Genomic DNA, 27,300 nt, shown 5'->3' on the forward strand with positions numbered 1-27,300 from the left:
ATACTTCCTTTTGGGTCTCTACTGCTTCTAAAAAAAGCCCAAGTGCTTAAAGAAAATCACAGAGCTGTTTTTTGGCAGTAAGTTAATGTTTTTTGGTGTCAGGGAAAACAATCCATTTTGATAATTTCCCAATTGTTAAGGCACACTTCTCTGTTACCTAGCAACACAGCTGAGCGTCAGCTGGTTTGACCACAGTATGCGCTATACAATGGCTGCTGGAAAAGACAAGTGTTTTGTTGTTGACTTACCATCCAGAAACCACTTGCTGCATTCTTGTTTTTTGTGCACGAGGCTCCACTTCTGCTTTTCAAAGATGTATCGCTGTGTATTTGTGCGTCTGTTTGCAACCATTTTCATTTGGGAGTGTAAAAGTTGAGTCTGGGGGCGTGGCCAGCAGCAGCTTATTTAGATTTAAAGTGACAAGACGCCCTGCAACAGCTAAAATCTCATCATGTAAGGATGGCTTTGTGCAGAAATCATAATGAACATGTTCTGTATCACCCATAAACCTATCCTAACTTATTCAAGTTAGCATAATGGTTCACCTTGAAACAATTACAGGAAAGCCACCGCAAAGAGAAGTGTTGCTCGGCTCACTGTGGATGACAAATGTTTCCTGGCATTGCTGTTGCCAGGGCCATAAATGAGACCAAGACCCCCCAAACATGGAAGTGATTTCCCAGTTTGCATGCATTATATCAGAGTGGAGCTGAAAGTGGGAAAAGATGAGCTCTGAGAGATAAATGGTTCTGGTCTCACAGCTTTCTGAGCTGCTCTTCGTCAGCCGCCATCTGAAACCCATCAGCGACGGTTCTCATCGCTCAGACGCGTCGATCCGCGGGCCTTTGATGCTGCCATGCGAGAACATGGAGCGGCCTCATTGGATTTGAGAACGTTACCAATGTGACAGTGTTAACCTTTGACTTCTTATTGGACTGAAGCTGAATCCTGCTGACTGGGTTTCCAGGTGTAGGAAACGAGGAACTGAAGGGTAGATGGAGCCAAACTGCCTGCTTGGCAACGTACATCTGGAGTCATGTTGCCGTAAAATCCACAAGCCCACTCAGCATAATTACTGTGATTGGAGCCGGCTGGAGAGAGGAGGTTATTGGTTTCACTCTTCTCATGTACGACGTTAGATCTTCTGTTAGTAACAGGGTTGTACTGATGACTGAGTGAAAACACATTTCCAAGAAGATGCAAGGGATCCTTGACATATTACTTGGTTATGATGTTTTATTTATTCAGATTTTTATAGTTTCAGACTTTTCCACCACACTATTGCAAATATATTTCTTTGGCACCAATCAGCTGCATGTAACAGGCAGATTTTTAAAAATGGATTCCAAATAAACAAAGATTACTTGTTACAGCTTGTAGTTATTTGATTATTCGTTATAGTTTATTTGCCTAAATGTCAAAAATTAATTGTCCTACAACTATTAAAATTTTTTTATTTTTTAATATAATGCCATTTTCCTAAACATCTGTTGCTAGCTGTGCTCTTATGCTAATGCTAGCTTGTAGCATGTGAAGATTTGGCTTCAGTTTCTCATTTCATTTTATTATTTCAGTCATTTTTCATAGCTGGGCGGCTGTAAATATTTTTATTTGTATCTTTGCCTAAGAAAAAATGCAACTATTTGCTGTTGAATATGTAAGTTTTGTTTTTACTTGCTAGCTTGGCTGCTACAGTATGAGAAATGAGTTGTAGTTTCCATTTTCTCCTAACTGCAATATTTTTACTACATTTGATGGCTGACATTACAGTAAATTTTATTTTAGTAAATTAAATTAGTTAAATAAATATGCTTATTAAGGAGTGTTGGAGTGATGAGGACAGAGTTAGTTAATGATTATTTACAGATGACACTGAAGTTTTTTAGCTCCTATTTAGTGATTAGAGCTCCAGCTTCAGAAACATAAACATAATTAAGACTATGAAACTAATAGTTTTTATGCTTAAATGGTTGGTATGGTTGCTACATTTTTATAGCTTTAGCGGTTATTTTTCTAATTTCTTAGAAGTTAGCTGCACTGTAGTGCTAACAGTGCTAACAGTAGCGTATATGTGAACAACAGCAATGAGTGGCGTTAGCTTTCAGATATTATTGTTTCACATATTTTGTGTTCACATTTTTTGTGAGTTTTATTGTCTTTCTGTTGCTGTTACAGGGTTGCCCGGGTGATCCTGGTCCTGCTGGGGTCAAAGGTGAAAAGGTAAGCTCCCACGCTAATGCTAGCTTGTAGCATTAGCATGTTAGCTCCAAGTTAGCATGCTTCTCATCCAAAGCTAAAAGCAGAGACTTGTGAGTATTTGATATTACAAAAGCTTTCTAACTTTTACGTTCTCCTTTTTTAATCCCTTTAAAACATAAATATTCTAAATATATTTCACTATTATGAGCTTTAAGTTTCAGGAGATGTCAAGATAGTCCAAGTTTGAGAATCATATTTTGTTTTTTTATTGGGATGCTCTTATTGGAAGATGTTTTTATGTTAACATAAATCAGGAGCTAAATATTGTGTTGAATTTTAATGTTTTCAGGGTAAAAAAGGCATTAAAGGCAGAGCGGGTAGAATGGGCCAGCCGGGGTCGCCGGGTCGTCCAGGTTTACCCACATTTTACCTGTGGAGGAACACGGCTGAGGAATGGGCTGCTTTTAAGGTAGTCAGTGTTATTAACCAGCTACCACTGGTAACATGTGGTAACATTAACTATGTTGTTTCTGGAGACACAAATTTATCTTATCATGATGAAAAAATCCTTAAATAAATTTTTTATCAGTCATAATTTCCAAATTAATGTAGATTGCATGAGAGAATCAATAAATATAATAAAATAAATTATTAAATACAGTTACTGTGTTCAGTCGAGTGTTTAAAAACTGAACCTCTTTATGTAAAGAGATTAAAAGACGTCGATTTTAATCTGGGTTTGTTTTTGTAAAAGTTTTTATTTGTGTTTGTGGAGGTTTGGACTGCAGGCTACAGGTAAAAATCAGCTAAATAAACTATTAAAAGTTAATCTGTGTGAAGGAAAGTCATGCAAACTTACTTTCTGAATAAATACATGAACTTTTCAAATACATTCTCATTTATTTAGATGCACTCTTGCAGAGTTGGGTAGTAACTAATTACATTTACTTGAGAAACTGTTTTTGAAAAGTATTTTTACTTTGCTGTACTTTGGGTAATTTCCTGTGAAGTATTTTTGCTCCTACTTGAGTAAAATTTCTGGATTTTCTACCCACTGAATGAAAAACAAATATGTTTTAACCAAAAATTCACCATAAACAGACACAAACCTGCAGTTTCTGTTAAAGTTTCCCAAGTTTTTTGTTGAGGGAAAAAAAAAAAACGATTTGGAAAATTTTTATTTAGCTTTATTTTGTTATTTTTTGTTATTTATATGAATTGTTGTCATTTTGGTTCCTTAAAATACCAAAATTTCCACTCAACGTTATATTTTGGTCCGTCTGATGTCGTAATTTTTAAATATTAAATGATTAATAATTGAGTAGATGTTTTACCTAACACGTTTTAAGTAATTTCTTGGATGGCTACTTTTTATTTGTAATTATTAGTTATACTCTTGCAAGTTTTTGAAACAGAAAACTGTTAATTTTTGCAGTTTTATTAGCTTTTCCTGTCAGTTTGTGAAGCCAGATGTGTTTTTTATTAACCTAATTGGTCTGAACTGAAACCTTGAAGCATCCACTCTTCATTAATCCTGAAGTTGCGTTAAATATTTCCTCGTTCCTCCCGGTCTGGACACATTTGGCCTCCAGATTGATGTGAAGTCCTGGTGTTGGGTTGTAGTGCGTGCAAGCCGGTGTTGTGCAGTCATCTGTTTTGCCTCTGCACCGGCTGCAGCTGCAAGCTGTTTACTGTGCGCTGCGTGATGAAGAACCGCAGCTTCATCACAGAGCATGGATGGCAGGAATAAGGCCTGTTTGTGGTTTTATGGTGATGCTGAATGTACTTTAAACCCAGATTCCTGATCAAATGGGTTTTATCTGCTTGGAATGTTAAAAAGTGATTTTTTTCATTCTAATCTTTGCCTTTATTCGTCTTTCATTTGCAGCTAACTAATTCCTACCAGCTACTGTCGGCTGGTTGGCCTGTAAGTATGACGTGACACTGACGGCCTTTTCTCATGTAACGCTGAGTTATTATACTAGTTTCTTCTTGGTGAGTTTGCAGACTAAGGAAGGACTTGCAGGACCTCGTGGAGAGATGGGAAAACCCGGCACACAGGTAGCAAAATAAATACTTTATTTAAAAACCTCAAAGCGGAAGATGAGCATTTTTATTCTTATTCTGTTTTCCAGGGGCCGCCTGGTGAACCTGGAGAGGACGGACAACCAGGGATCCCGGGAGAAATGGTTTGTTTTAAAAACAAAAAGAAAACCATTGTGATAAATGATGATATTGTTATTTTGAGACCATTTTCAATGAGTGTAATAATGCAAGAATATATTCGCAAAGAAACTTTCAAATGAAACTCAGGAACTGGAACAACAAAGGAAAATGTTTAGTTGAGACCAAAACCAGACTGACGACTTTTATCATCCAGTTTTTGGTGGAAATATAAAGGAGAAAAACGATAAATAATGCTAATGGAAATTATTGAGCTTGTTTTAATTTATTATGCAATTAATTGATTTACTTCTTATTGACAGGCCTAGTTGTGATTTTCACAATAATAAGCTAAGCTTGAACTATTTTAATGAAACAAATCATCAGATTTGTTCTTGTTTTAACTCAACAAAAATCGATCAACAATTAATCGATCATTGATAACATTTAAAAAAATTTTTTTTTCCTTGTTAAAATAAATTCATCCAGTTTTCTTATTTTTTGGGGCTCATTTGAAGAAAACTGAAAGTCTTTTCTTGTTTTCTGGTTTTCTGACAGCGAACGTTTCTAAAAGTTCAGGGTTTGATCCCAAGCAGTGGCTCCTCTCTGAGCCCCTCCTCAGTTTTATACTGATTTTACATAATATTGCTGGTTTCCAGACATGGATGAACTAGGTACCGAACACACAGCCCTGAGGGACGCCTGTCCCTTCAGAGGGTCTAATATGAACCTGGATTCTGGTTTGTCCTGCAGGAAGTTGAGCCACCAGTTAGACTGTTGGGTTTATGTTGTCTTGCAGGGGGACCCAGGCGCCAGGGGGCCCCCAGGACGGCCCGGGACCCCAGGCAGGGATGGGGACGACGGGGCAGACGGTCAGCCGGGGGCTCCTGGACCTCTTGGATCGCATGTGAGGACAGATTTAACCCATTAATGTTCAGCAGAGCTTCAGTTTCGCTCATTTAGCATGAAAATCTCTCCATGTTGTTTCACCTTCATCAGGGGCCCTGGGGCCACAGAGGAGAACGAGGACCAAAGGGAGAGAAAGGTGATGAGGTGAGAATAAACCACTAAGGCACTATCTACATGCCAAGAATGAGACATTTCTTTCCTACCATCACAAATATAAACATGAAGTTTGCCATTGAAACAAAAACCCTCGGACTCCTGGTTTAGTACGGTGGAGGGTCTGTGATGCTGTGGGCCTGAGCATTATAAACACTTTAGATTATTGGGTTTTCCAGCACAGTAATGACCCAAAAAGGTGCTTGTGACCTGTCATTACTGAAAAACAGAACATTTTAGTAGAAAACATGTTTCATTAGAATCATGTACAGTTTTTATAGCATCAGTGTTTTTCCTCCTTCATGTTTTCAGGGTCTGGTTGGCGACCGCGGGCCCTGGGGGGAAACTGGTGGGCCTGGTGAGAAGGTACTCGTCAATAATAATCCTCATTATTGCTTAAAGCTGCTGTAGATCTTCTTCTCACGGCTTATGAATCAGATTTTTATGAGGAAGTTCAGAGTTCACTAAGTCATAATGGGCACTTAAAGTTTTAACAAGCAAATCGATTAAGATTAGAGACATAAAGAGGCTTCAGTGGCTGCAAAAAACGTTTGGTTTATTGTTTTAACCAAATCTTGTTGATCTATTTTAGAGATTTTTCATGTTTATGTTCTTTTCTTTATTCCTGCAGGGTGAAGCTGGGCTGCCGGGTCCACCTGGTCCTGTTGGACCTCCAGTGAGTCTCTTCCTCCTGCAGCAAACACAAACCTCCTTCAACTTTAGACAGGACCTATTATGCAAAATTCACATTTTTAATATTTTTATGCTTCCATTTGGGTCTCAGTTGATCTAAAAACAAACCAAGCACTTAAAACAAAACACAAAAAAACCCATCCAGCCAGTTTTTTGGCAACAAATTCATGTTTTATGTATTTGGAAAAAAACCTTTACAAATCAGTAAGCACTGCCCGTTACCTAGCAACCCCAGCAGAACTCTACCTGTCACCTAGCAATCCCAGTGGAACTCTGCCGTTACCTAGCAACCCCAGTAGAACTCTACCTGTCACCTAGCAACCCCAGTAGAACTCTGCCTGTTACCTAGCAACTCAAACTGAGTTTCAGCATGTTTGGTTGGCTGGTTTTACTGCTACAAGCTAAAATCTCATCTAGAAATGATTTTGTGTAAAATAATGTACTGAACAGGTTTTCAATAGGCCGTAGACAGATCCTAACCTGTTGAAGGAAGTGTAATAGGTCACATTTTAATCATTTTCTTTCCAATCTTTGACCTCAGCAGTGAAAGTTGTTAAGTTTAAGACATGGTGACCAGAATCTAAAGCCTCTGGTCGCCATGTCCTTTAGAAACGGGAACAGAAATCCAGCAAACACCTGTTGGCTACATTTTCAGCTTTAGCTAAGCTAACTAGTCAGTGCTAACATCCTCTTTCCTGCATTATGTCCGAAAATCGGAAAAATATTAAAATAATTTGTTTTACCACAACACTGACTTATCGTTTGAGTTTGGGAGCCTTTTTATGATGAAATGTGAGAAACATGAACAGATGTTAGATGAATAGAGGATAATGTGGTTTAGTTTATCCTCTGATGATATTTTTAATCTTGTCTGCAGGGACACCAGGGGGTCCGAGGTGCAGAGGGGGAAGAAGGAGCCGCTGGACCCGACGTGAGTTAAACATTTATGGTTTCATCATAACTGATAAGAAGAAGTCAGAAAAGTTTTCTGTTTTATTTTTCTCAGTAATTTTCTTTTTTTGCTGAAATGTGATTTTTTTTTTTTTGTCATGTCTTCCTCCAGGGGGAGAGCGGACTGGACGGCCCCTCGGGCCCCCCAGGGCCACCAGTAAGAACACAACTGGTTTATGTTTGTATTGCGTTAAAATGCCTTATTAATCCTAATTTAACTCGTGTTGCAGGGAGCGCCGGGTTTGACCGGACCAGTTGGTGCTCAGGGAGCAAACGGCTCCAGGGTAAAACCATTGAACATTATTCTCTGTTTTTATTGACCTTCAGTTTAATAACTTCAGCATCTTGTGGCATTTTCAGCCATTTTGTTGTAGATTTCCTGCTATGTTTGGGAACCTTCTCCTATTAATAACCAAGTCCTAATGGAAATCCAATAATTCTGTTCAGAAAACGTCTGTTAACTCTTCACAGATTGTTTTAGCAGCAACAGTTTCTTCTCTAATTACTGAGGCCTGAATAACTGTCTGCTTATCAGCTTTAGATGCCCCACTTCGTTATGGAGTTCCTCAGGGCTGTATGTTCAGCCCCATTTTCTCATCAATAATTTTAGGAACAATATTTTCCCCTCTGTCGAAGAATCGATGCTCCTGCTTCATTTGCTGATTTGCAAAACACAGAGGAGTTTAGATGTAGAATATTAAACTAAACAGAAACAAAAGTCTCATTTTTGCACCTGATTATCATTCGCTTTGTCTACAGAAATGTATCAAAATATTTTCTTTTGATCCAATTTAAGCTTCTTTAGACCCACTTTCGTATACAACATGTTTAAATAGCAATGTGCTCTTAATTTTATGTTTTGTTTTGATCTTCTTTGCAGATAAAATCTTGAAATAATTGTGAAAACACTTTTAATTGGCTATTTTAACAGTTCAAACACTAAATATCCATTAATATTCTTTAATTCCTGCAGTGGAAACCGTCTTAGCAAGCGCTACCACAGAAGCTAACCGTCTTCTTTAACTCCTCCCTTTTGTGTTCAGCCAATCAGAGCCAAGGAAACGTCCAACTCCAGCCAATAGCCTGTCAGCTAGCATAGCGTCTAGCTATTTTAGCTTCCCAAGCTGCATTTTCTTTCAGATATTGTAGATGACCTCTAAGAAAAAAAGCTTAATTTAGCAAAAAAAAAAAAAACTGATGTTTTTGTGAAAACTGAACCTGGTTGGTATTTATTTTACTTTTACTTTGTTTTAGGTTGTATTTTTATGAAACTAAACTGACTTTAACGTCTAAACTTGGTGAACTGGTTGCTGTTTTTGTGTAAAGAAATAAAAATGTTTGTTTGTTTGCAGGGTGAAATGGGCCCAGCTGGTGGCGTCGGCCCCCAGGGGCCTGAGGTATCAAACCTGGCTTGTTTATGCTGCAGATTTTCAGTTTTTCTTCATGTTTAGATTCTGGTTCAGACGTAAAACGGCTTCGTTTTGTTCCTGACCAGGGGCCTCCAGGCCTGCAGGGGCCGATCGGCCCTCCAGGACACAGAGGACCTCAGGTGGGTTCAGGTTTCTCTGGCTGCTGACTCGTCAAAGTGGCTGCAGGAGCTAAAATCGGCTTCATGCTCCTCCTAACAGGGTCATCCAGGACTGACGGGCGCTGCTGGGCCGAAAGGAGATGCTGTACGTTAAATCACCGAAACATTTCCATGTGACTTTGAGCCAATTGAGTGTTTCAACAGAAATCCTCCATTAATAATACAAATACTCACTTCTCTGACTCTTATATTATTGAGTCTGCATTTAATTAAAGGAAATTAAACTACTCACATCATCTTGAGATTTTCCACATTCTGTCACAAACACAAACTTCTGTGTGTTTTATAGAAACAACAAAATAGAAAGTGGAAGTAAAAATGCTTCTGTTTTCAGTAAACAGTGTAAATAATTTGCCTGACATGATGGTGGCAGCATCATGATCTGAGGAAAAGGAAAAGTTGGTCCGAGTTGAACATCCCTACATACTGAGCCACAAAGACCCGGTTTACATCAAGGATGTTCAATGTGAGGTTCGAGGGCCGTTTGACGTCCCTGGAAGAATTTTTTTGCGGTCTCCCAGAAACCGCAATTCAAAAGTCAAATCTGAAACAAATTTGCTAGAAAAAAACTCGAAAATTTTCAATCTCAGAAGTTTTCTAGAAAAAAATTGGAAATTTTTGGTCAAATATTTTTAACTTGAAAATCAGAAAATTCTGGGGGGTTTTCCTAGATTTTTTTAGTTTAACATAACGGTTTTATTTTTTGCTAATTTTTTGACTTTTCAAACTCAGACATTTTCTTTGTTCTTTCTTGAAATTTTCTGAGATCAATTAAAAAATGTCAGATTTATTTATTTATTTATTTATTTATTTATTTGCAATTTTTTGTCTCTTCAAACCTTCTGTGTTTATGACATTAATCCTAAAAATATTTTTTTTTCTTCCAAGTTTTTGATCTTTCAAATTCAGAAATTTATGTATTTATTTATTACATTTCTGAAAATAATTATAAAAATTCCGATTTTTGGGGGTGGCAGAAATGTACTGCTTTTTTCTCTATCTTCAGTGAACATAATAATAAAAATGATAATAATAATGATTCTTATTATTTTGTGCTATTTGGGCAAATTAATTCCCCTGTGGAGATCAGTAAAGTGATGTTTAATCTTAAATCTTGAGTCCTGTTTGCAGTGGCCATATTTAACCGTATCAGTGCATAAAGGTGAGTATATTTTCACTTCCTGTCGGTTTTTTGTTGTAAACTCTGATGTTTGTTCCCAGGGGCCTCTGGGGCCGCCGGGCCCTCGGGGGGATCCTGGCATTGAGGGCCCCACGGTGAGTTCAGGTCCTAAAGTCCACCTGGTTCTCAGCCGGTTTCTGTTGTTTGTCACATTAAAGCTAAAAACCCAAACGGTTCTGTTGAAATCCTGCTACCTCATGCTGCCATCTGGTGGCCAAACTCTGCCACTGCATCATGAGTTCATGTTTAATTCTTTCAGCAGCTCAGCTGATTTTAATTCTTTATTCTTATATTTCATGAATTATTGATCTTTTCTACAGTAGTTTGTTGAGTTATTTCCATTTAAAAGCTAATTTTTTATTCTTTTACTTTACTATTTGACTAGTTTTACTTACATTTTCATGTAATTAATATTTGCAACTTTTACTTTTCTCAGGGTTTGCCAGGCAGGCCGGGTCATCTGGGTTTCCACGGAGCCACGGTGGGTCGTGTTTTAGCTCGACTCGAGTTTCAGTGTGAAAATCTGATTGTTTTATTTAATTATCYATGTTTTCTTGTCTGACAGGGGAACCGAGGAGCCGATGGAGACAAAGGAGACGCAGGACCTAAAGGCGACAAAGTAGGAACAACATTTATTATTATTAGTTATTGGGAAAAAGATTTAAAGATTTTAAATCAACTTGTTTGTGTTTATATTTTTTCTCTGACTTTGTTTCTTTGCCTCAGGGAGTTCCAGGGGCCACAGGCATCTGGGGCCCTCAGGGGGAGCGGGGCCCCTTCGGTCTGCCCGGCTTCCCGGGGGCCAGCGGCCCGCCGGGCCCTGCAGGAACTGAGGTGAGGACTGAAGCGCTGCCATCAAAATTAGATTAGTAATAATAATCTACATGCTGTTTTTATCTATTGGGTTTTTTAAAAAGGAGTACATTTTTATGTCAAAAACTCAGAAATTTTGAGATTGTCAGAAATTTTAAAGAAAAACAATTGTGAAATTTCTGAGCTTGAAAAGACAAAAATGTTTGACCTTTAACCCTCAGAACTTTGAGTTTTCTCTTCAGATTTTCTGACGTTAATCTAAAAACAGATTTTTCTTCTAAATATTCGACTTGTTGTTTTTCTAGAAAATCTCAGAAAGTTACACTTTTTCTTTTCGATCTATAAACCTGCCATTGTGGAAAGTTTACACCTCTCTGCTTTATTTCTAACTCAGAAATCTCCGCCTTTATTTGTGAACCTTTTTGAGATTATTTTAAACATTTCTGTGTTTGAAATGTCAAAGATTTGCTGAAAAAAACTCTGAAATGTGACATATTTGTTTTATTTCCATGGTCTCTGATTTGGCGTCGTATTGAAGATCTGGACTGATTTGATATTTTCTCGTTCAGGGGACGGACGGTGAGGGCGGCCTGCCGGGGAAACAGGGCAGTCAGGGGTTAAAGGTCAGTGATGATCTGTGTTTCTACGTTGTGATCTCACAACACAATATTTTATTTCTCCCTAAACAATAAATAAAAACCTGTTTCCTCCAACATGGCAGCTTTTTTCTTTCCTTAGTTTAACTTGCTTCAATGTCTTGATTTCTTTTCAAGCAAAATTTGCATAAAAATATGAATTTGCGATGAAATCAGGCTAACACTCTGACCTTCCTGAAGGGGAACAGAGGACAAGATGGCCGACCCGGGAAACCCGGACCACGAGGCAGCAAGGTTCATCTGACAGAAAACATGTTTTATGTTGGATCAAACTCATGTATTCATTTATTTTCCTCACGTTGTTCCTGTGTTTCCTCCAGGGTTTGGCTGGACTGAGGGGCCATCCGGGCCAACCGGGCCCAACGGTGAGTCTGTAAACTGTTAGCTTAAAGACAAACAGTTAGCTAACGGTGAGTCTGTAAACTGTTAGCTTAAAGACAAACAGTTAGCTAACGGNCTAACGGTGAGTCTGTAAACTGTTAGCTTAAAGACAAACAGTTAGCTAACGGTGAGTCTGTAAACTGTTAGCTTAAAGACAAACAGTTAGCTAACAGGTTTAATTTGGTGGTTAAATTGACTATAGTTCTGTTAAATTTTTTTTTTTTTTTTGCTTGGATTTAGTATAAAGTTGTGCAGAAATTTTGTGGCGAGTTTTGGATCCTCCCAATCAGAAGTGGAAACACGTTCGCTAATGTGCTAAGCTAATGTGCTAAGCTAATGTGCTAAGCTAATTCTTGTTTAGCTAACTTTGGAAAACGTTTAGCACATTTAGCTTCTCCTAAATATTTTGTTCCAGATGAATCCTAAAGCTCTGATTTTCTTCCAATAACAAAAAAAAATTTTATCTGATAGTTTGGACACCTAACAAACCGGCACCACGCGGAGGGATTTAAATCATTTTGTTTTTAAATCAACACAGCTTTGATTATGATTATTTTTATGAGTTTGTCTGCAGACTGAGCTGGAATTTCTTGGTGATACATTTTATAAAAACATACAGGAAAGTTTCTGCTGTTTGATTTTTATGAATGTAGAAACAAGTGAAGGTAAAATAAACTCACACTTTTTCAGTTTACTATTGACAGGAACTTAAATATTTATTTCTGTGCTAACTTTGTTTTGTTTTTCTTTTTYTTCTATTGAGTTATGTATGAAAAGATTAATATATACCGGACATATAAAGAATAAAAACCTCTGTAAAACTAATAAACTTTTAAATTACAAACTCTTTGATGATCTGGCTGTTGACTCCCTGCTCAGGTTTCTGGTATTTCTGTTTTCCTCCTGCGTGTTTTAAATGGAATCGTTTAAGTTGATAATTTATAGAGAGACGTTGCAGCGTTCAGATGTTTTCCATGTTTTCTTTTAATGAGTTTGTTTGTTTTTGTTGATTAATTTCAGGGTTTCTCTGGGCAAACGGGACCGCAGGGAGCAGAAGGAAAGCCTGGTACACAGGTTCCCATTCTCTGTCATATTCAAATCACATCGAACATAAGCAGTGTGTGTGTGTGTGTGTGTGTGTGTGTGTGTGTGTGTGTGTGTGTGTGTGTGTGTGTGTGTGTGTGTGTGTGTGTGTGTGTGAGAGAGAGAGAGAGAAGCATTCAGTATTTACACTAAACATTTAGTGAGATTTAACCATTTTCATGTCTTTCAGTACAGAAATATGACTCGTTATGCATCTTAACTGAACTGAATGATTATAAATGTCTTCATGTCTGTTTCTTAAGTTTAGTGAAAAGATATTTAATTGTTAAACTCGTAATATATTCAGGTGTATTTTTGCAACGCCGCTTTAGAGCCATTGTAGATAGAAGAAGATAAAAAGAGAAAATTTCCATCAAAAATAAAAAAAAATTTTTGATTAATCGCAGATTTAAAATTTTTTTTTTTTTAGAAAAACAAGAACATTTCTGAGTTTAAAAAGTCAAAATTTTATGAACAAAACAATGGCATCAAATTTACACAAATATTTGTTGTTTGGCATCTAAATTTCCCAACAAAGGAAGAATTTGACATGATTTCATCTGATTTCATCATTAAAATCAATTTTGACACAATAATCCAGACATTTGCCAGCTAATTCTCCTATTTATTGATGTTTTCATGTCTAAATATATTTTTTCTTTCTGTTATTGTTGCAGGGTTTGCAGGGTGCAGACGGCGGCGCTGGCTTCAGAGGCTCCAGGGTAAAATCATGTATTAATCACAGATAGGACTAAACTTTATTCAGCTATTTAAGAGATAATTTGATGAATGAAGCTGAGAGTAAATATTAAACTACAGCTTGAAGTTATTAATATCTACGGTTTTTATTTCATTTTATTTTTTCCAGGGTTTTCCAGGAAATGCTGGTGAGACAGGAGCAGACGGGCCGACAGGGTCTCCGGTACATTCAACTTTTTATTTATTTCACATTTTTTCTCCTTTTGTAACCACATTTTACACATTTAGCTTCATTTAATCAGGAAATCCCTTAATATGTACCTTTCTTGTTCCAACATCTTAAAAATTAACGTTAAAAAAATCCAATTAAAACTTTAAACTGGTTAAATTCAACACGATGATGTTGAATTTATTTTAGACAAATTTTATTTGCAATTCAACATTATAAACATAAAAATTTAACACATTTAAATATCAACCAAGTTATTAAAGTCACACTGATGAAAATAGAAGCAAAAGAGACAAAAATGTTTAAATGTTTCACATTTTAATACAGTAAATAATGATGGAGTTTTTAAAAAAACATTTAAAATACTGATTGAAATATCCTTAGACTAATAATTATATGCAATTTATTTTAAAAAATGGTTCAGTTGAGGCTTAATTTAAACATTATATTATCCATTAAGATATAAAATTATCACATTTTAGAGTTAAAATTCAAGATAACTTTATAAATCCCAGAGAAAATTAAATTAGTCGCTATTTATTACACGAGCTTCATCAGTTTCCTTTTATAATTACGAAGGATCTCCTGTAGCAGTCAGTGTTACGGCACTGAAAAAAGCCTCTGACTGAAGACAGTTTAGTTTTATGTCATTGTTACTTTATTTGTCTAATTCAGTTAGTTTTATTGGTTTATAGAGAGTGTTTGCTAGTTTTAGTCATTATTAGTTAAATATTCTTTAGTTTTAGTTTTTTCGTACTTTGGTTAATTTTTTTGGCAGAGAATTCAAAAAGTTTAAAGCATTGGGACTTTTTTATACTGGTTGGGTAATTAATACTCAGAGGAAACTATTTTCCAAAAATGTAACCAAATATTGTTGAGCAACCAGCTCATTCTGGTTGCCGCCATTTTGTGTACTAGCGTTAGCGTAGCCGCCAGGAGGAATACGGAGCGCCGAAAACTGACGTGAACTGCCTGTGTGACGGAAAGAAGAAAAATAATCACTTCGGTTTTAGTTGTACAGCAGCTTCATGCAGAGAACGCTCAGGGATATGCAGAGTAAACAGTAGACAGTATCCAACCCTGCTTAAGAACCTAATCTGAGTGTTTTTGTCTTTCAGGGGCCCCCAGGGAAGACGGGGCCCCCGGGCTCTCCGGGTCCACCAGGAGAAAAAGTGAGTCGTCCATAACCAGAACATGAATTATTGTTGCATAAATGTATCTATGTGGTCTGATGGTGTGTTTTTTTTGTGTTTCCAGGGTTTCACGGGGAAACCGGGCCTGGAAGGACCTCAGGGCCCAGTTGGCATGTATGTAAGTGATTCTTCAGCACTGATCCCACATATTGAGTTAACACAAAACAAGCTTAGATATGTGTTAAAAATTCAAATAAAGTTAATATTGAAACTGGATAAGATTTTTTACAAACACAAAACACACAATAATAACGCCATGTAATTTAAATTATTTCTGCCTTAGAGGGTTTAAAATAGGCGTGTTATCAGTTTTGTTTTTAACACAGGGGATTTCTAAAAGAATCAGAAAACGGTAAATTCCCTGTTTTCAAAACTTCTGCATCATATTAGCGAAGTAGAAGTGAAATTATTATTTCAAAATGAACAAACAAAATCTGATCATTTTGACCGAATCTAATAAACTTAAAGGCAAAAAAGATGCTATTTTAAAGAAAAGCCTTAGCCAGAATGCTAAGCTACACTGTTTGTGTTATATATGTTAGTATTTCTGATTATTGATTTTCTTCTCCGATCAGGGTGTGGTCGGGGCTGTGGGGATGCGAGGGCCTGCAGGATCAATGGGAGAACGGGTAAATAAAAACCTCCCTCATTCCCTGTTAATGTCGACCATATACGAAATCAAAGGGTTAACTTTTGGAAGTGAGTTTGTGTCAAAACGTTATAAATCTAAGTAGTTTTTAGCTTAAGCACCTGGTAGGTGCTTAAGCTACCAGGTGCTTAACCAGGTGCTAAGTAGGTAAGCTACCATAAGTAGCTTACCTACTTATGGTAGCTTAAGTCTTACCATAAGTAGCTTTTAGTTTGGCTTTTTGTAGAAGAAGCTTTTAACTGGACTGTTAGCCTAGTAGCTGTTAGCTTTACTCTTCACTTGAGAGGTTGATTGGTTGTTGGCTAACATTAGCCTAGTAGCTGTTAGCTTTACTCTTCACTTGAGAGGTTGATTGGTTGTTGGCTAACATTAGCCTAGTAGCTGTTAGCTTTACTCCTGTACTGAAAACATTTACAGTTTCAACCATCAGTCGCTCCGACTGCTGTAAACTGAAACTAAAAAAAACAACTGAATTTCTTGATGTGCTATTGATCCTTGTGGTTTTTATTTTGTTTTGTTTGTTTGATCTTTTGATTATTTAAGTTTAATACAATCTGTCAAGCTAAAGAAAATAGACAAACATTCTTGCATTTCCTCATTTCCAAAGGGTGAGCCGGGAATTAGAGGGTTACTGGGCCCCACTGGGAAAACAGGTCCTAAAGTAAGAATCTGTTTTATTTTTTATATTTTTGTCTTCTGAAAAATTTCTGAATATTGGACTGTGACCTGGTGATGTTCTTTATGCATGAAGCGTGAGATTTTAATAGTTTAATTATATCACCTCCTTTAAGGGTCTGCCAGGCTCCCCTGGAGAGAAAGGACCTCGCGGATCTCAGGTGAGAAAATGAATTTAAAAGTTATTTTAGAATGTGATGTGAAAATGATTTTCTGCACTGAAATGTCACTTTATTAGAAAATTAATTTCAGAATTAATTAATTTCTCTGTCCTCCTTCAATTAAAAGTCAATTTAGTGTCTTTAATGCATCACATAAATAATTATTTTAAAATAATTTAAATGTTATCAGTTTATGAAAATCAGGAGAAATAAGGATGTGAATATTTAACCGTTGCAAAAAAACAACAAAAAAACATTTTTTTTTACAATAACATAGATTTTACTTCTGTTTGTTTAAAATTGTGCACAAAAATTTTGTTTTGGTTTATTTTTATTAGGGCCGACCTGGAGATGAAGGACCCAAAGGTGTCCTGGGACCGCCTGTAAGTTTATATATTTATTTTATTGTTTACATTTGTGTTTTTAATACATGCGACTTTTTTTTCCCTCCTTTTTACTATTTTCTTGAGTCACTGCTCAGGGCATGTTTTCATGTTTGAAATGTTAAAAAATGGTTTGTATTCCACAAAAAGGCAACTATTGTTGAATTTAGTTAATTTAAAAATATTCAGACATTATTATTTATTTAAAGGAAATAAAGGAATTTTGCTTTTAATTTCAACTTTGCAGTTCCTCAATCTTTCTCTAAAATTGGTGAATCAACACCAGATAAATTAGAATTAAATAAGTAACTTACCATTTTCCAAAATGTTTTTGTGTCACTTCACAATCTCTTGTTTGAATGTGAACATCTTTAATTCATATTAAACTGATGATCTTAATTTAAAAAAATTGATTTCTGCAGAGAAATGTCGGATAAATACATTGTAAGTATTGTGTAATAATGTAGGACAACAACAAGGCAGAGGAAAAGCTTCAGCCGGCTAAGCTAGGCTGCTGGAATCAACTCACTCTCTCACTCTCTCACACAACAACCTGCTGAGTGAGAAGCAGTTTCAAGTTCCCACCCAAACTTTGGTTGCCTAGCAACGACCTGCTGAGTAACTGACACAGCAGCAGCAGTTTCAAGTTTCCCCTCAAAACTGTTTAAAAATTAAAACAAATAACGGCGTGGAGAGAAAACTGGATAAAACAGGAAATGTCTTGACAACAGTATTTTAGACATTAAAAATAAAAAACTAATCAATAATTATTGATACGAACTGATATGAAACAATTATATTGTGATAAGTTTTCAGCCATATTTCAACATTTCAGCTTTAATGTTCACAGTTTAGAAATAACAGTAATAGAAATCCCGTCTATATGAACAACTTTCTGCCCACAGTTTGATTTTTCTGATTTTTCTCAGGGCCCTCCTGGTCTTCCAGGYCCCAGCGGTGGGACGGGCAAACCTGGACCCAGAGGAAGCATCGGGGCCCCGGGGCCTCAGGGGCTGCAGGGGCCAGCAGGAATCCCAGTGAGTGGGTACCGACCCTTGACTGCTGATTTATTAAATACTTTTCAGTTAAATATATTAAAAAAGAGCCTTAGTTTATGTAAAGTTGTTAAAAAGTGACAAAACATTTCTGCTGTTTGGTTTTTAGGGCCCACAAGGCGCTGATGGCTCCGTGGGAGCAGCAGGAGAAAAAGGACCCAGAGTAAAACATCATTTATAAAGTTATTATTATATTTATAATATGTGTGGATTTACTGAGTGGATTAAACCTCCAGGGTTTCCCCGGACTGCCAGGCGACCCAGGACCCCCAGGACTGAGCGGACCACAGGTTGGCTCACTTTGTGTCTTTAAGATGTGACAAATCTCAAAACAAAAACATAAAAATACAAATTTTTACTAAAAATCTGGGTTTCAGTTCCAAACTGCTGGTTGGCAGTGGTTCAAATATGTTCACTCTGCTGTAAAACCAACAGGACAAAGAGTTGAACTTTTTATTTAATCATTAAAGCTAAAGTCATATTCAGTTTAGAGAAAACCACAAAAACAAGTACAGTCACAGTTCATAGGAAGAAATCAGTAAAATTGGTCATATGAGCTGAATTTGAACTCTGAGACCGATGCAGTTTAGTTTTATAAGACCTTTAAGATGTTTTACATTTGACTGTTGCTCATTAAACGATAATTAAGCACCTAAGATGTGTTTAAAATATTTTTTTTTATTCTTTTGAACTAACTTTATGGCCCCAATTTAGCTCCATAGGCACTGCCCGTTACCTAGTAACATCACTGAAACCCAGCCCCATTACCTAGCAACCTCACTGAAGCCCAGCCCCGTTACCTAGCAACCCCACTGAAGCCCAGCCCCGTTACCTAGCAACCCCACNCCGTTACCTAGCAACCCCACTGAATCCCAGCCCCGTTACCTAGCAACCCCACTGAAGCCCAGCCCCGTTACCTAGCAACTCAAGCCGAGTTAAAATTCTGCTTTCCACAGTTGTTTAATTGAGATTTGGAACCATTTCCATGTGTGACTGTAAACGGTGAGTTAGGGGGCGTGGCCAGCAGCAGATTATTAGGATTTAAAGCGACAGAGACCCTAAAACAGCTAAAATCTCATTTTCTAAGAAGGATTTTGTGCAAAAAATGTTTTGTATAGACCATAGATTTGTCCTAACCTGTTATAGGTCACCTTTAAGAGCCACCATCATGTTGTGGTGGTGGAGAATAATTTCAGATGAATTTTGTCTCTTCAGGGTCCTCCTGGTCTCAGAGGAACCGAGGGTCCAACTGGAAGGAAAGGAGATCAGGTCAGTCAGAACTCATCCATGAATCTGTTCAAATATTGAATTAAAATATCAAAGGCATTTTGTACACATTGTTGTGAGGGAACCTCGTAGATTTAAAGGCACAAATGAAGAAGTTTGGTTTGTTTTTTAAATTAGCCTCTTTTTCCTCTTTTTCAGCTGCTGGTTCAGTGATTTTAAAAAATCCTGTTTCTGTTATTCAGATGAATTTTTCCCCTTTATGTTGATATGGAATATGTATAGATTGGTTAATAGTAACAATTAATCAAATTAACTGTGACTAAACTGATGAAGTCTGTGATTAATCAGGGCTGCACAGTGGCGCAGTTGGTAGAGCTGTTGCCTTGCAGCACGAAGGTTCTGGGTTCGATTCCCGGCCTGGGGTCTTTCTGCATGGAGTCTGCATGTTCTCCCTGTGCATGGTGGGTTTTCTCCGGGTACTCCGGTTTCCTCCCACAGTCCAAAAACATGACTCCAAATTGTCCCTAGGTGTGAGTGTGTGTGTGCATTGTTGTGTGTCTCTGTGTTGCCCTGCAACAGACTGGTGACCTGTCCAGGGTGACCCCGCCTCTCGCCCGAAAAGTTAGCTGGAGATGCACCAGCAACCCTCCTGACCCCACTGAGGGACAAGGGTGAAAGAAAATGGATGGATGGATGTGATTAATCATTTATTGAAATAATAGTTTACTAATTTAGTAATTGATTAATTGGAACTAAAAAGGACATTTGCTGAAAGAACTACAAGCCAAAACTGTACAAACAAAAAGAAAACTTTTGGCATTTAATATACAAAAATCTTTGTATGTAAAGATATTATTCACTCAGTTCAAATTCTGTAAAAACAAATCTCCTTTTTTGTCCAGTTATTATTGAGTTAATCCAGAATATCCAGCTCTGCACTGTAAAAAGTTCTCAACATGTTGGATGTTTTGTTTTGCATCTTTTGATACAAATTATCAAATGTTCACCAAAGGAATGTTATGTTATTGAATTAAGGCAATTAAATGTTTATTTTATTATTAAAAAGGATTTTAATTATTTGCATCCCTTAATGCATTTGTAATATTGTATAAAAATGTCAAAATGAAAAATCTGCAGAATGTTTTTTTTATCCGATTAATCGTCAGAATAATCGATTAATCGATAACTAAAATAATCGTTAGCCGCAGACTAATCTGTTTAAGGTATTACTGCTTCCCCCTGGTGGTAGGGAAGCTCAGGCACTGCAAAGGTTTTAGCTTTGTAACAATGACAACATTAGTGCTTAATTATTAATGAGCAACAATGAATAATTTACATCAAAGCTTGAAATCAGTGTCGTTCATAATGAAGAAACAAAGTTATGTTGTCTTCCTGCCTGAAAACTGAGATGCTAGCAGTCTTCAGTCAGAGGCCTCTTCAGAATCACTGTGACACTGACTGCTACTGAAGATCCAGCATCACCGTCTACGACGACTCTTAGATGATAAGCAGAGATTGAACCTGTGTTGTTACCTGGTTCTGGTTCAGGGGGATCTGGGTTCGTGTGGGGCGCTCGGAGCTCAGGGACCCGAAGGGGAACGAGGATCCGAGGGAGCAAAAGGCCCCCAGGGGCCACCGGGGCCCGATGGCAGAGAGGTGGGTGCATTTTCTGCAGCTGCAGTTCAATCTCACAGATGAAAACAGGTTTTAGGGTCATAGAGGAAGATTCACTGGTTCATAAAGCATGAAATTAAATTTTTCTAGGAGGAAAGAAAACATTTAAACCTGATTCTGTTCAGGTAGAGAGACGGTAATTTAGTTTTTATCCTCAGAAGAATGAAATCATTAGAATATATTTAAAAAATCACTCAAGTAAAAAGTATTTTGTAAAAAAGCTACTGAACAAAACATAATTTAATATTTAAAAATGACGTCATCAGATGGACTAAAATACACAATTTAGTGACGATTTCGGTATTTTAAAGACCAAAATCAAAATAATTAATATTATAAATAACATAACAAAAGAAATACATTTCCAAATAAGTTTCTTTCAATAAAAAAATCCTGCTGATTTTACTCAAGTAAAAGTAAAAAAGGTATTTGGTAAAAAGTTTACCAAATACCTTCCACATAACAAAAAGTTATGTGGAAATTTTAGAACAAAATGAAAAACATTTTTTCCGGTCAGTTTATTTCACTTTAAAACGTGAAACTGCAGGAACAAGTTGTTCCATTCTGAGAATAATAAACATGTTTTCAAAAGTTACTCCAGTAAATCTAACGAGTTGCTGCCAAAATCTAAATTTAGAAAAAAATCTAAGACAAATCAAACACTAATTTCTCTGGATTTTGTTGAAATTTGATAAACGTCTGCAGACTGAAATGTTTCCTCATCCATCTAGCTAAGGGGTTTGTGAGTCAGTCGCTCCAGACTTTGACTAGGTCATTAAAACACATGACCTTTACTTTTGTTTTACAGAGTTTCTGTTATGAGTAGCTTTGTTTTTCAGTGGAAATGAGCCTCAGTGGTTCTGGTTGTTCTGCAGGGGGAAGTCGGGCTTCCTGGTGAACCTGGAGAGCCTGGACCCAAAGGAGAGAAGGTAACGGGCTGAGACGATTAATCGATTATTGAAATAATCGATTACTAGATTAGTAATTGATTCAACAAAAGGCCATTTGGTGAAAAAACAACCCAGTCAGAGCTGATGATGATTTATCATGTGCTGCTGACAGAGTTGGATTTGGGTTCAGTTCACCACATTCATGAGTTTTGTTACCATTTCATTGAAATATTAATAATTTTAAATGGACAAAATGTAAACCACAAACTCTAAATCCTGTAAATGATCAATCTTTCACTGAAGGATTGCTTTTAGGCAATAAAATGTTTATTTTCTCTGTGAATTATTTGGTTACTTGCATATTTTTAATGTATTTCTAATATCGTATATCGTAGTGGTTACATAAAAGAATCAGCAGAAAATGATAATTTTTAAATCTGAATAATTGATTAATTGTTCAAATAACCTATTAGTCGTCCAAATAATTGATTAATCATCCAAATAATAGAATAATCTACATTTAATTAAGCAGTTAATTGACAGAAGAATTGATTAATCACCCATATAATCGATTAATCGTCTGAATAAGCCACAGTTGCAGCTCTAGAGTTGATCACACAGTCATGAATTGCTGAGGAACAGGAAGTTGTTTGTGCTTGCTGTTGCCAGGGCGACGTGGGACCTCCTGGTCCGTCGGGCCCAGAGGGCCCCTGGGGGTCCATCGGGGGAAACGGGCTCCAGGGGCCAAAGGGAGAAAAGGGAAACATCGGGAGAACGGTGAGGAGAATCCCTGATGTTTCTGAAAAGTGAAAGTTTGTTGTTGAGTTTTTGTTTTAACAGTTTTTGTTGTTCCTGCGCAGGGAGAGCCTGGAGCGGCTGGAGGTCCGGGTCCTGTGGGCCCGTCTGGGCTCCAGGTGAGCTTCTTACCTGGACCAGGTGAAACCGCTCTGCTGCCCGTCTCACTGCAGGACCGTTTATTCTGTGGTTCTGGTCGTTTTAGGGCATCGCGGGTCGACTGGGACGACCAGGACCAGATGGACCGCCGGGACAGAAGGTGGCACCATTTTCCATCCTGATCAAAGATTTTATAATATTTAGATTAGAGCTGAATGTTTTTAAATAAGAACCCGATTAATTAATGCTGCATTTATCTATTTATTTAGTAAACTATTCCATTTGTTGCCTGCAAATTATTAATTTTTAAAAGTTCCACAATAAAAAACGTAAATATGTATTTTTAAATTAAAATCATGTGCCTCATATAATTTCTTTATTTAAAATTTGTACATGTGGTTTGCTAATTTTATTTTATTTAGGCTCATAATTATATTTTTAATGAATTTAAATAATTAAATTTGATCAAATTATTACGTAATCTTGGCCTGATATGTGTTAAATGTTTTGTAATTAAATTGTTTAATTCATCATTAAATAATTACTGAAATATAAAATTTACCAAATGAAATGGACAATAAATACATAAACAATGAATATTATTTTTTTAAGTTTTTATTTTTATTTTATTTATTACATTTTGCACAATATTAAATAAAACTAAATGATTCAGAAAAAAATAAATAAATCTGTATGATTGTAGAAAATAATGTAAAAATGTTAGAATTTATTTTGACACTATAAATTATGACGTTTAAATAATTATAGATTTGTGTTATTTTTACCTCTGTTTTTAAATATTGATGTAATGGGTTAATTAGTTTCTGTATTTATTTATTTATACTAAGCTTTCAGTAAAAAAATAAGTAATTAAATTCTAAAAGCTATAAATAAATAAAATTATTTATTTTGTATAACAAAGTGATGGGAGGCTTTATCTGAATTTGGAAATAAATTAATACCTAAATCATTATTTATAGTGATTAGTGATGCCACTTTTCAATATTTAAATTTCTAATGATTTTAGATCAATTTTAATTTTTTAATGAAAGCTTTTTGACATTTCAAGACAAAATCATCTAAATATAATTTTAGTGATGATTTAAAGAAAATCCTTGCTTGTTTTAGTCTATGAAACAGATGCAGGATGATATTTTAAGGCTGAAATGTAAAAATTATCGTGGTTTTGTTGTTAAAGATGAATATTTCATCTTGTTAGGGGGAACCTGGGCCAGCCGGACTCTCTGGGCCTGCTGGATCAGACGGTCCTCAGGTGAAACATGGAGTCTAATCGTTTTGTTTCTGCAGTTTCCCTTTCAGTCATTTATTATGTTTTCATGGTGACAGGGAGTCATCGGACCCAGAGGGGTCAGAGGAGACCCTGGAGGGTTCGGACCGTCTGTGAGTGTCTAAAAATATCAGAAATACAAAAAGATAAACGACGACGTAGAGAGAAAATTCACCTTATGCTGAAGATGATCCCCTTCTGTTTCTGTCAAAGGGTCAATCTGGTCAAGCTGGAGCAAAGGGGGATGAAGGAGCCAAAGGTGAACCCGGGGCGATAGGGGTCAGAGGTGAACCAGGAGTACCAGGCCCACCAGGAGAACAGGTTACCAAGAGTTTATGTTTCCTTTATTCAAACTAGAAGATCATTAAGTTGTGACAGACATCCTGTTGCTACGTAGAGAAATATCTGGGTTTTAGTGAAGGAGATCTTCATTTTTAATCCAGTGATATGCCACTCTCTATGGCAGCAATAGCTAGCTAGCTAGCTATCACTAAATATCTATAGTTAGCTACCTATCACTAAATATCTATATCTAGCTAGCTATCACTGAATATCTATAGCTAGCTAACTATCACTAAATATCTACAGCTAGCTAACTATCACTAAATATCAATAGCTAGCTAGTTGTTGCTAGCTAAATATCACAAACAATCTATAGCTAACTAGCTAGCTATATAGCTAGATACCTAAAGCTAGCTATTAGATCTAACTAGCTACCTAGACAGATAGCAAGCTGTATGTGTGACTAGTTAGCTATCAGTAGCTAACTATCTATAGCTAGCCACATAGTGGTGTCTATGGGTAGCTAAATATATGGTGTTAGCTATTTAGCTATAGCTTTATGGTAAGCCATGAAAGGAGAGGCTTTTTGTTGCTAGCTAGAGTAATATCTGGGTTTCCTGGATATGAACTTCAGTGGAAACCAGTGGATGTCTGGATGGATGCATCAACTTTCATCACTTCTATATCTTCCTGATGAACATTTGTTTGGAAATATCCTGTTCAGGGTGAAGACGGTCTTCCAGGAATTCAAGGTCCTTCAGGTCTACTGGGGTTGGAGGTAAAACCATGAATGAAATCTACTAATAATCCACTCAAGGTTGATTCTTAAACATTTTTACTCTGTCCTTTATGACTCAATTGTAGGGACCCCCGGGACAGATGGGAGCTCAGGGTCCTCCCGGCCTTGTAGGGGCTCCTGTAGGTGTCTAAGTGAAATACATGAGACCCTAACAGCTGCATAATGTTTATTTTAGACTAAATAAAATTATCCTCAAAGGACAGTGTGATTGCTCAGTCTGAAATCAAGCTAACAGAACCATTTTGGTTTGCAGGGCATATATGGAAAATCTGGATCTGAAGGGAAACAAGGCGGCAAAGGAGAGAAGGTCAGATTTTCTAAAGAGCATATATCATCACTTTCCCTTTTTAAATATGTAAAAAGGTCTAAAATAAAGGCAAATGTTAAGCGCTCAACAATGCAAGTTGGAGAAAAATCATAATGTGACATTAGGAGTCAATAAAACAATGTTCTCGTTGGACAGTTAATGTCTCTTTTATCAAATATTAGTTACCAAAATGATGATTTATATGGTAATTTAAGGAATTAAAAGGGGGCGGAAGAATAAGATAAATGTTGAGAGTTCAGGGAAGAGACATAAAAAACCGGAACCTTATAAAGTGATTTAAAATCACTTTTTCATTAGTTTAATCAGCTTAGTTCAGAAAAACTGATTCAAAATGCTACAATTATTCAGTCCAAAAAGTAATGAAAATATACATCTATTTGTTTAACATGTCAGTTTATCTACAGCTAGCTAGAGATCTACAGTAATGTCTATTTACAGCTACCTCTGTATGTACACCAAACTAGCTGTATATCTAAAGTAAGTTAGCTTTAGTCTATCTACAGCTAGCTATACAGCTGCAGCTAGTTATAGTGGATATCTACAGTAAGCTACCTGTAGCTACCTAGCTAGCTATAGATATCTTGCTATCTACAACCAGCTGTCTACAGCTAGCAACCTATCTGTTATTGCAGTAAAGATTTTATTTTATTTATTCTTGTGATCTTCCTGTCATTGCATATGTATTTTTATTTACATTCAGCCAAAGCATTTGGCAATAACTGCCTAGAATTCCTTTCATTTATGGTGAAACTGTTTAATTTTCCCCAAAAAAGAAGGAAAAATGAAAATAAAGATCTCCAAAAAGCAAAACTATTGACAAAAACCATCTGAAAAGCTTACAACAAACAAAGTTATTTTTAAATAATGCCTAAGAAGTGATTGTTTAAAACTTTTTGCATAGACTCTGTGTACTATTGAGAGTCTTCTGACTCTTCTTACACACACGTCTTGCTAAAGTAGCAATAAAGACATAATTTCAGGTTCATACAGAGACATTAGATGTAAATTTGCTCTCGTTAACCTCGTCCCTCTGCGTGTTGCTCCAACAGGGAGATGATGGTGAAATTGGACCTTCAGGGAAAACTGGTCCCATGGGAAGGCGGGTAAGGTGACCCTGATTCTGTTGCACATTTCAAATTTCTTTTCCTGTAAAGCAAAGCGTGCAGAGAGTTTGTCCCTGTTCTGAATGTCATCTGGGTGAATAAAGTTCCTTTGGTTTGGGCGGTTTGCATAAGTGTAAACATGTCTAAAAGCAGAAGTTTCATGCATTAAACATGGCGCAGATTGTTGTGCATTTCATCCTTTTGACACAAACACGTCGAACATTTCCTCAGGGGAGACGGGGAAAGGCTGGAGTCAGAGGGACCAGGGGAGACAGAGGACCGAAGGTGGAGAATACAGAAACATTACCGGGAAGTTTTCATGCATTTGGTTCAATCTTTTCTGACAGTTTGAGATTTTTATGTCATTTAGGGTGAAGCAGGAGAAAGGGGGACGACAGGCCTGCTTGGCTGGCCAGGAAGCATCGTACGTTTATTTATTTTCTTCATAAAAATGACTTTTAACAAAAGTGAGGCATACATTTTGATTTATTTTCTAATTTATGGATTTGTTTTGTGTTTTTATTCCCGCTTAGGGAATTCCTGGCCTGCCTGGAGATCTGGGGGATCAAGGTGAAAAGGGAGAAGAGGTAAACTAGAGTGATTAAACTTTCTGAAAATTATAAAATTTGGTCTTATGTTGGCATAAATTTAATTAACCGCAAAATGGATGACAACTCACCGAGCCTGGAGATGAAGCACTTTGCAGAATTATATTAATCCCTGAAGAATCTCTACACATTTTACCAGAATTTTATGTGACGGATCAACAGAAAGTAGTGCATAATCGAAAATGAAACAAAAATGATGCATATTTTTTTCATGAAAAAGTCATTTAAAAACATTTTTATACTTCCGTTTGGGTCTCCACTGCTTCCAAAAACAACCCAAGTAATCAACAGCAAAAACTTAACGTTTATGGAGTCTGAAAAACGAGCCGTTGGTCAAATCAAGTTTTATTGACACTGCAACGTTATGGAATTCCACCCGTTACCTAGCAACCCC

The 27,300-nt window shown here is 36.7% G+C and overlaps 1 protein-coding gene across 2 annotated transcripts in view; it reads left to right on the forward strand.

The window, feature by feature from the left end:
• The window catches only part of LOC103473993 (collagen alpha-1(I) chain), an 81,586-nt gene that overhangs the window by 46,088 nt on the left and 8,198 nt on the right, over positions 1–27,300 (forward strand). For both annotated transcript variants that reach the window (XM_017307678.1, XM_017307679.1), the window contains 50 exons: positions 2,176–2,220; positions 2,549–2,668; positions 4,088–4,126; positions 4,207–4,260; positions 4,335–4,388; positions 5,162–5,269; positions 5,362–5,415; positions 5,737–5,790; positions 6,056–6,100; positions 6,995–7,048; positions 7,181–7,225; positions 7,299–7,352; positions 8,421–8,465; positions 8,564–8,617; positions 8,697–8,741; positions 9,878–9,931; positions 10,273–10,317; positions 10,402–10,455; positions 10,563–10,670; positions 11,219–11,272; positions 11,486–11,539; positions 11,626–11,670; positions 12,707–12,760; positions 13,447–13,491; positions 13,638–13,691; positions 14,816–14,869; positions 14,955–15,008; positions 15,466–15,519; positions 16,147–16,200; positions 16,331–16,375; positions 16,714–16,758; positions 17,688–17,795; positions 17,923–17,976; positions 18,050–18,103; positions 19,029–19,082; positions 20,589–20,696; positions 21,590–21,643; positions 22,274–22,381; positions 22,465–22,518; positions 22,605–22,658; positions 23,718–23,771; positions 23,846–23,899; positions 24,000–24,107; positions 24,793–24,846; positions 24,933–24,986; positions 25,121–25,174; positions 26,245–26,298; positions 26,530–26,583; positions 26,669–26,722; positions 26,832–26,885. In XM_017307678.1, coding sequence (XP_017163167.1) covers positions 2,176–2,220; positions 2,549–2,668; positions 4,088–4,126; positions 4,207–4,260; positions 4,335–4,388; positions 5,162–5,269; positions 5,362–5,415; positions 5,737–5,790; positions 6,056–6,100; positions 6,995–7,048; positions 7,181–7,225; positions 7,299–7,352; positions 8,421–8,465; positions 8,564–8,617; positions 8,697–8,741; positions 9,878–9,931; positions 10,273–10,317; positions 10,402–10,455; positions 10,563–10,670; positions 11,219–11,272; positions 11,486–11,539; positions 11,626–11,670; positions 12,707–12,760; positions 13,447–13,491; positions 13,638–13,691; positions 14,816–14,869; positions 14,955–15,008; positions 15,466–15,519; positions 16,147–16,200; positions 16,331–16,375; positions 16,714–16,758; positions 17,688–17,795; positions 17,923–17,976; positions 18,050–18,103; positions 19,029–19,082; positions 20,589–20,696; positions 21,590–21,643; positions 22,274–22,381; positions 22,465–22,518; positions 22,605–22,658; positions 23,718–23,771; positions 23,846–23,899; positions 24,000–24,107; positions 24,793–24,846; positions 24,933–24,986; positions 25,121–25,174; positions 26,245–26,298; positions 26,530–26,583; positions 26,669–26,722; positions 26,832–26,885 — 2,985 coding nt within the window. The remainder of the gene's footprint in view (positions 1–2,175; positions 2,221–2,548; positions 2,669–4,087; positions 4,127–4,206; positions 4,261–4,334; positions 4,389–5,161; positions 5,270–5,361; positions 5,416–5,736; positions 5,791–6,055; positions 6,101–6,994; positions 7,049–7,180; positions 7,226–7,298; positions 7,353–8,420; positions 8,466–8,563; positions 8,618–8,696; positions 8,742–9,877; positions 9,932–10,272; positions 10,318–10,401; positions 10,456–10,562; positions 10,671–11,218; positions 11,273–11,485; positions 11,540–11,625; positions 11,671–12,706; positions 12,761–13,446; positions 13,492–13,637; positions 13,692–14,815; positions 14,870–14,954; positions 15,009–15,465; positions 15,520–16,146; positions 16,201–16,330; positions 16,376–16,713; positions 16,759–17,687; positions 17,796–17,922; positions 17,977–18,049; positions 18,104–19,028; positions 19,083–20,588; positions 20,697–21,589; positions 21,644–22,273; positions 22,382–22,464; positions 22,519–22,604; positions 22,659–23,717; positions 23,772–23,845; positions 23,900–23,999; positions 24,108–24,792; positions 24,847–24,932; positions 24,987–25,120; positions 25,175–26,244; positions 26,299–26,529; positions 26,584–26,668; positions 26,723–26,831; positions 26,886–27,300) is intronic.

This window comes from Poecilia reticulata, linkage group LG12 (genome assembly GCF_000633615.1).
Source record: "Poecilia reticulata strain Guanapo linkage group LG12, Guppy_female_1.0+MT, whole genome shotgun sequence".
Classification (NCBI taxonomy): Eukaryota; Metazoa; Chordata; class Actinopteri; order Cyprinodontiformes; family Poeciliidae; genus Poecilia; species Poecilia reticulata.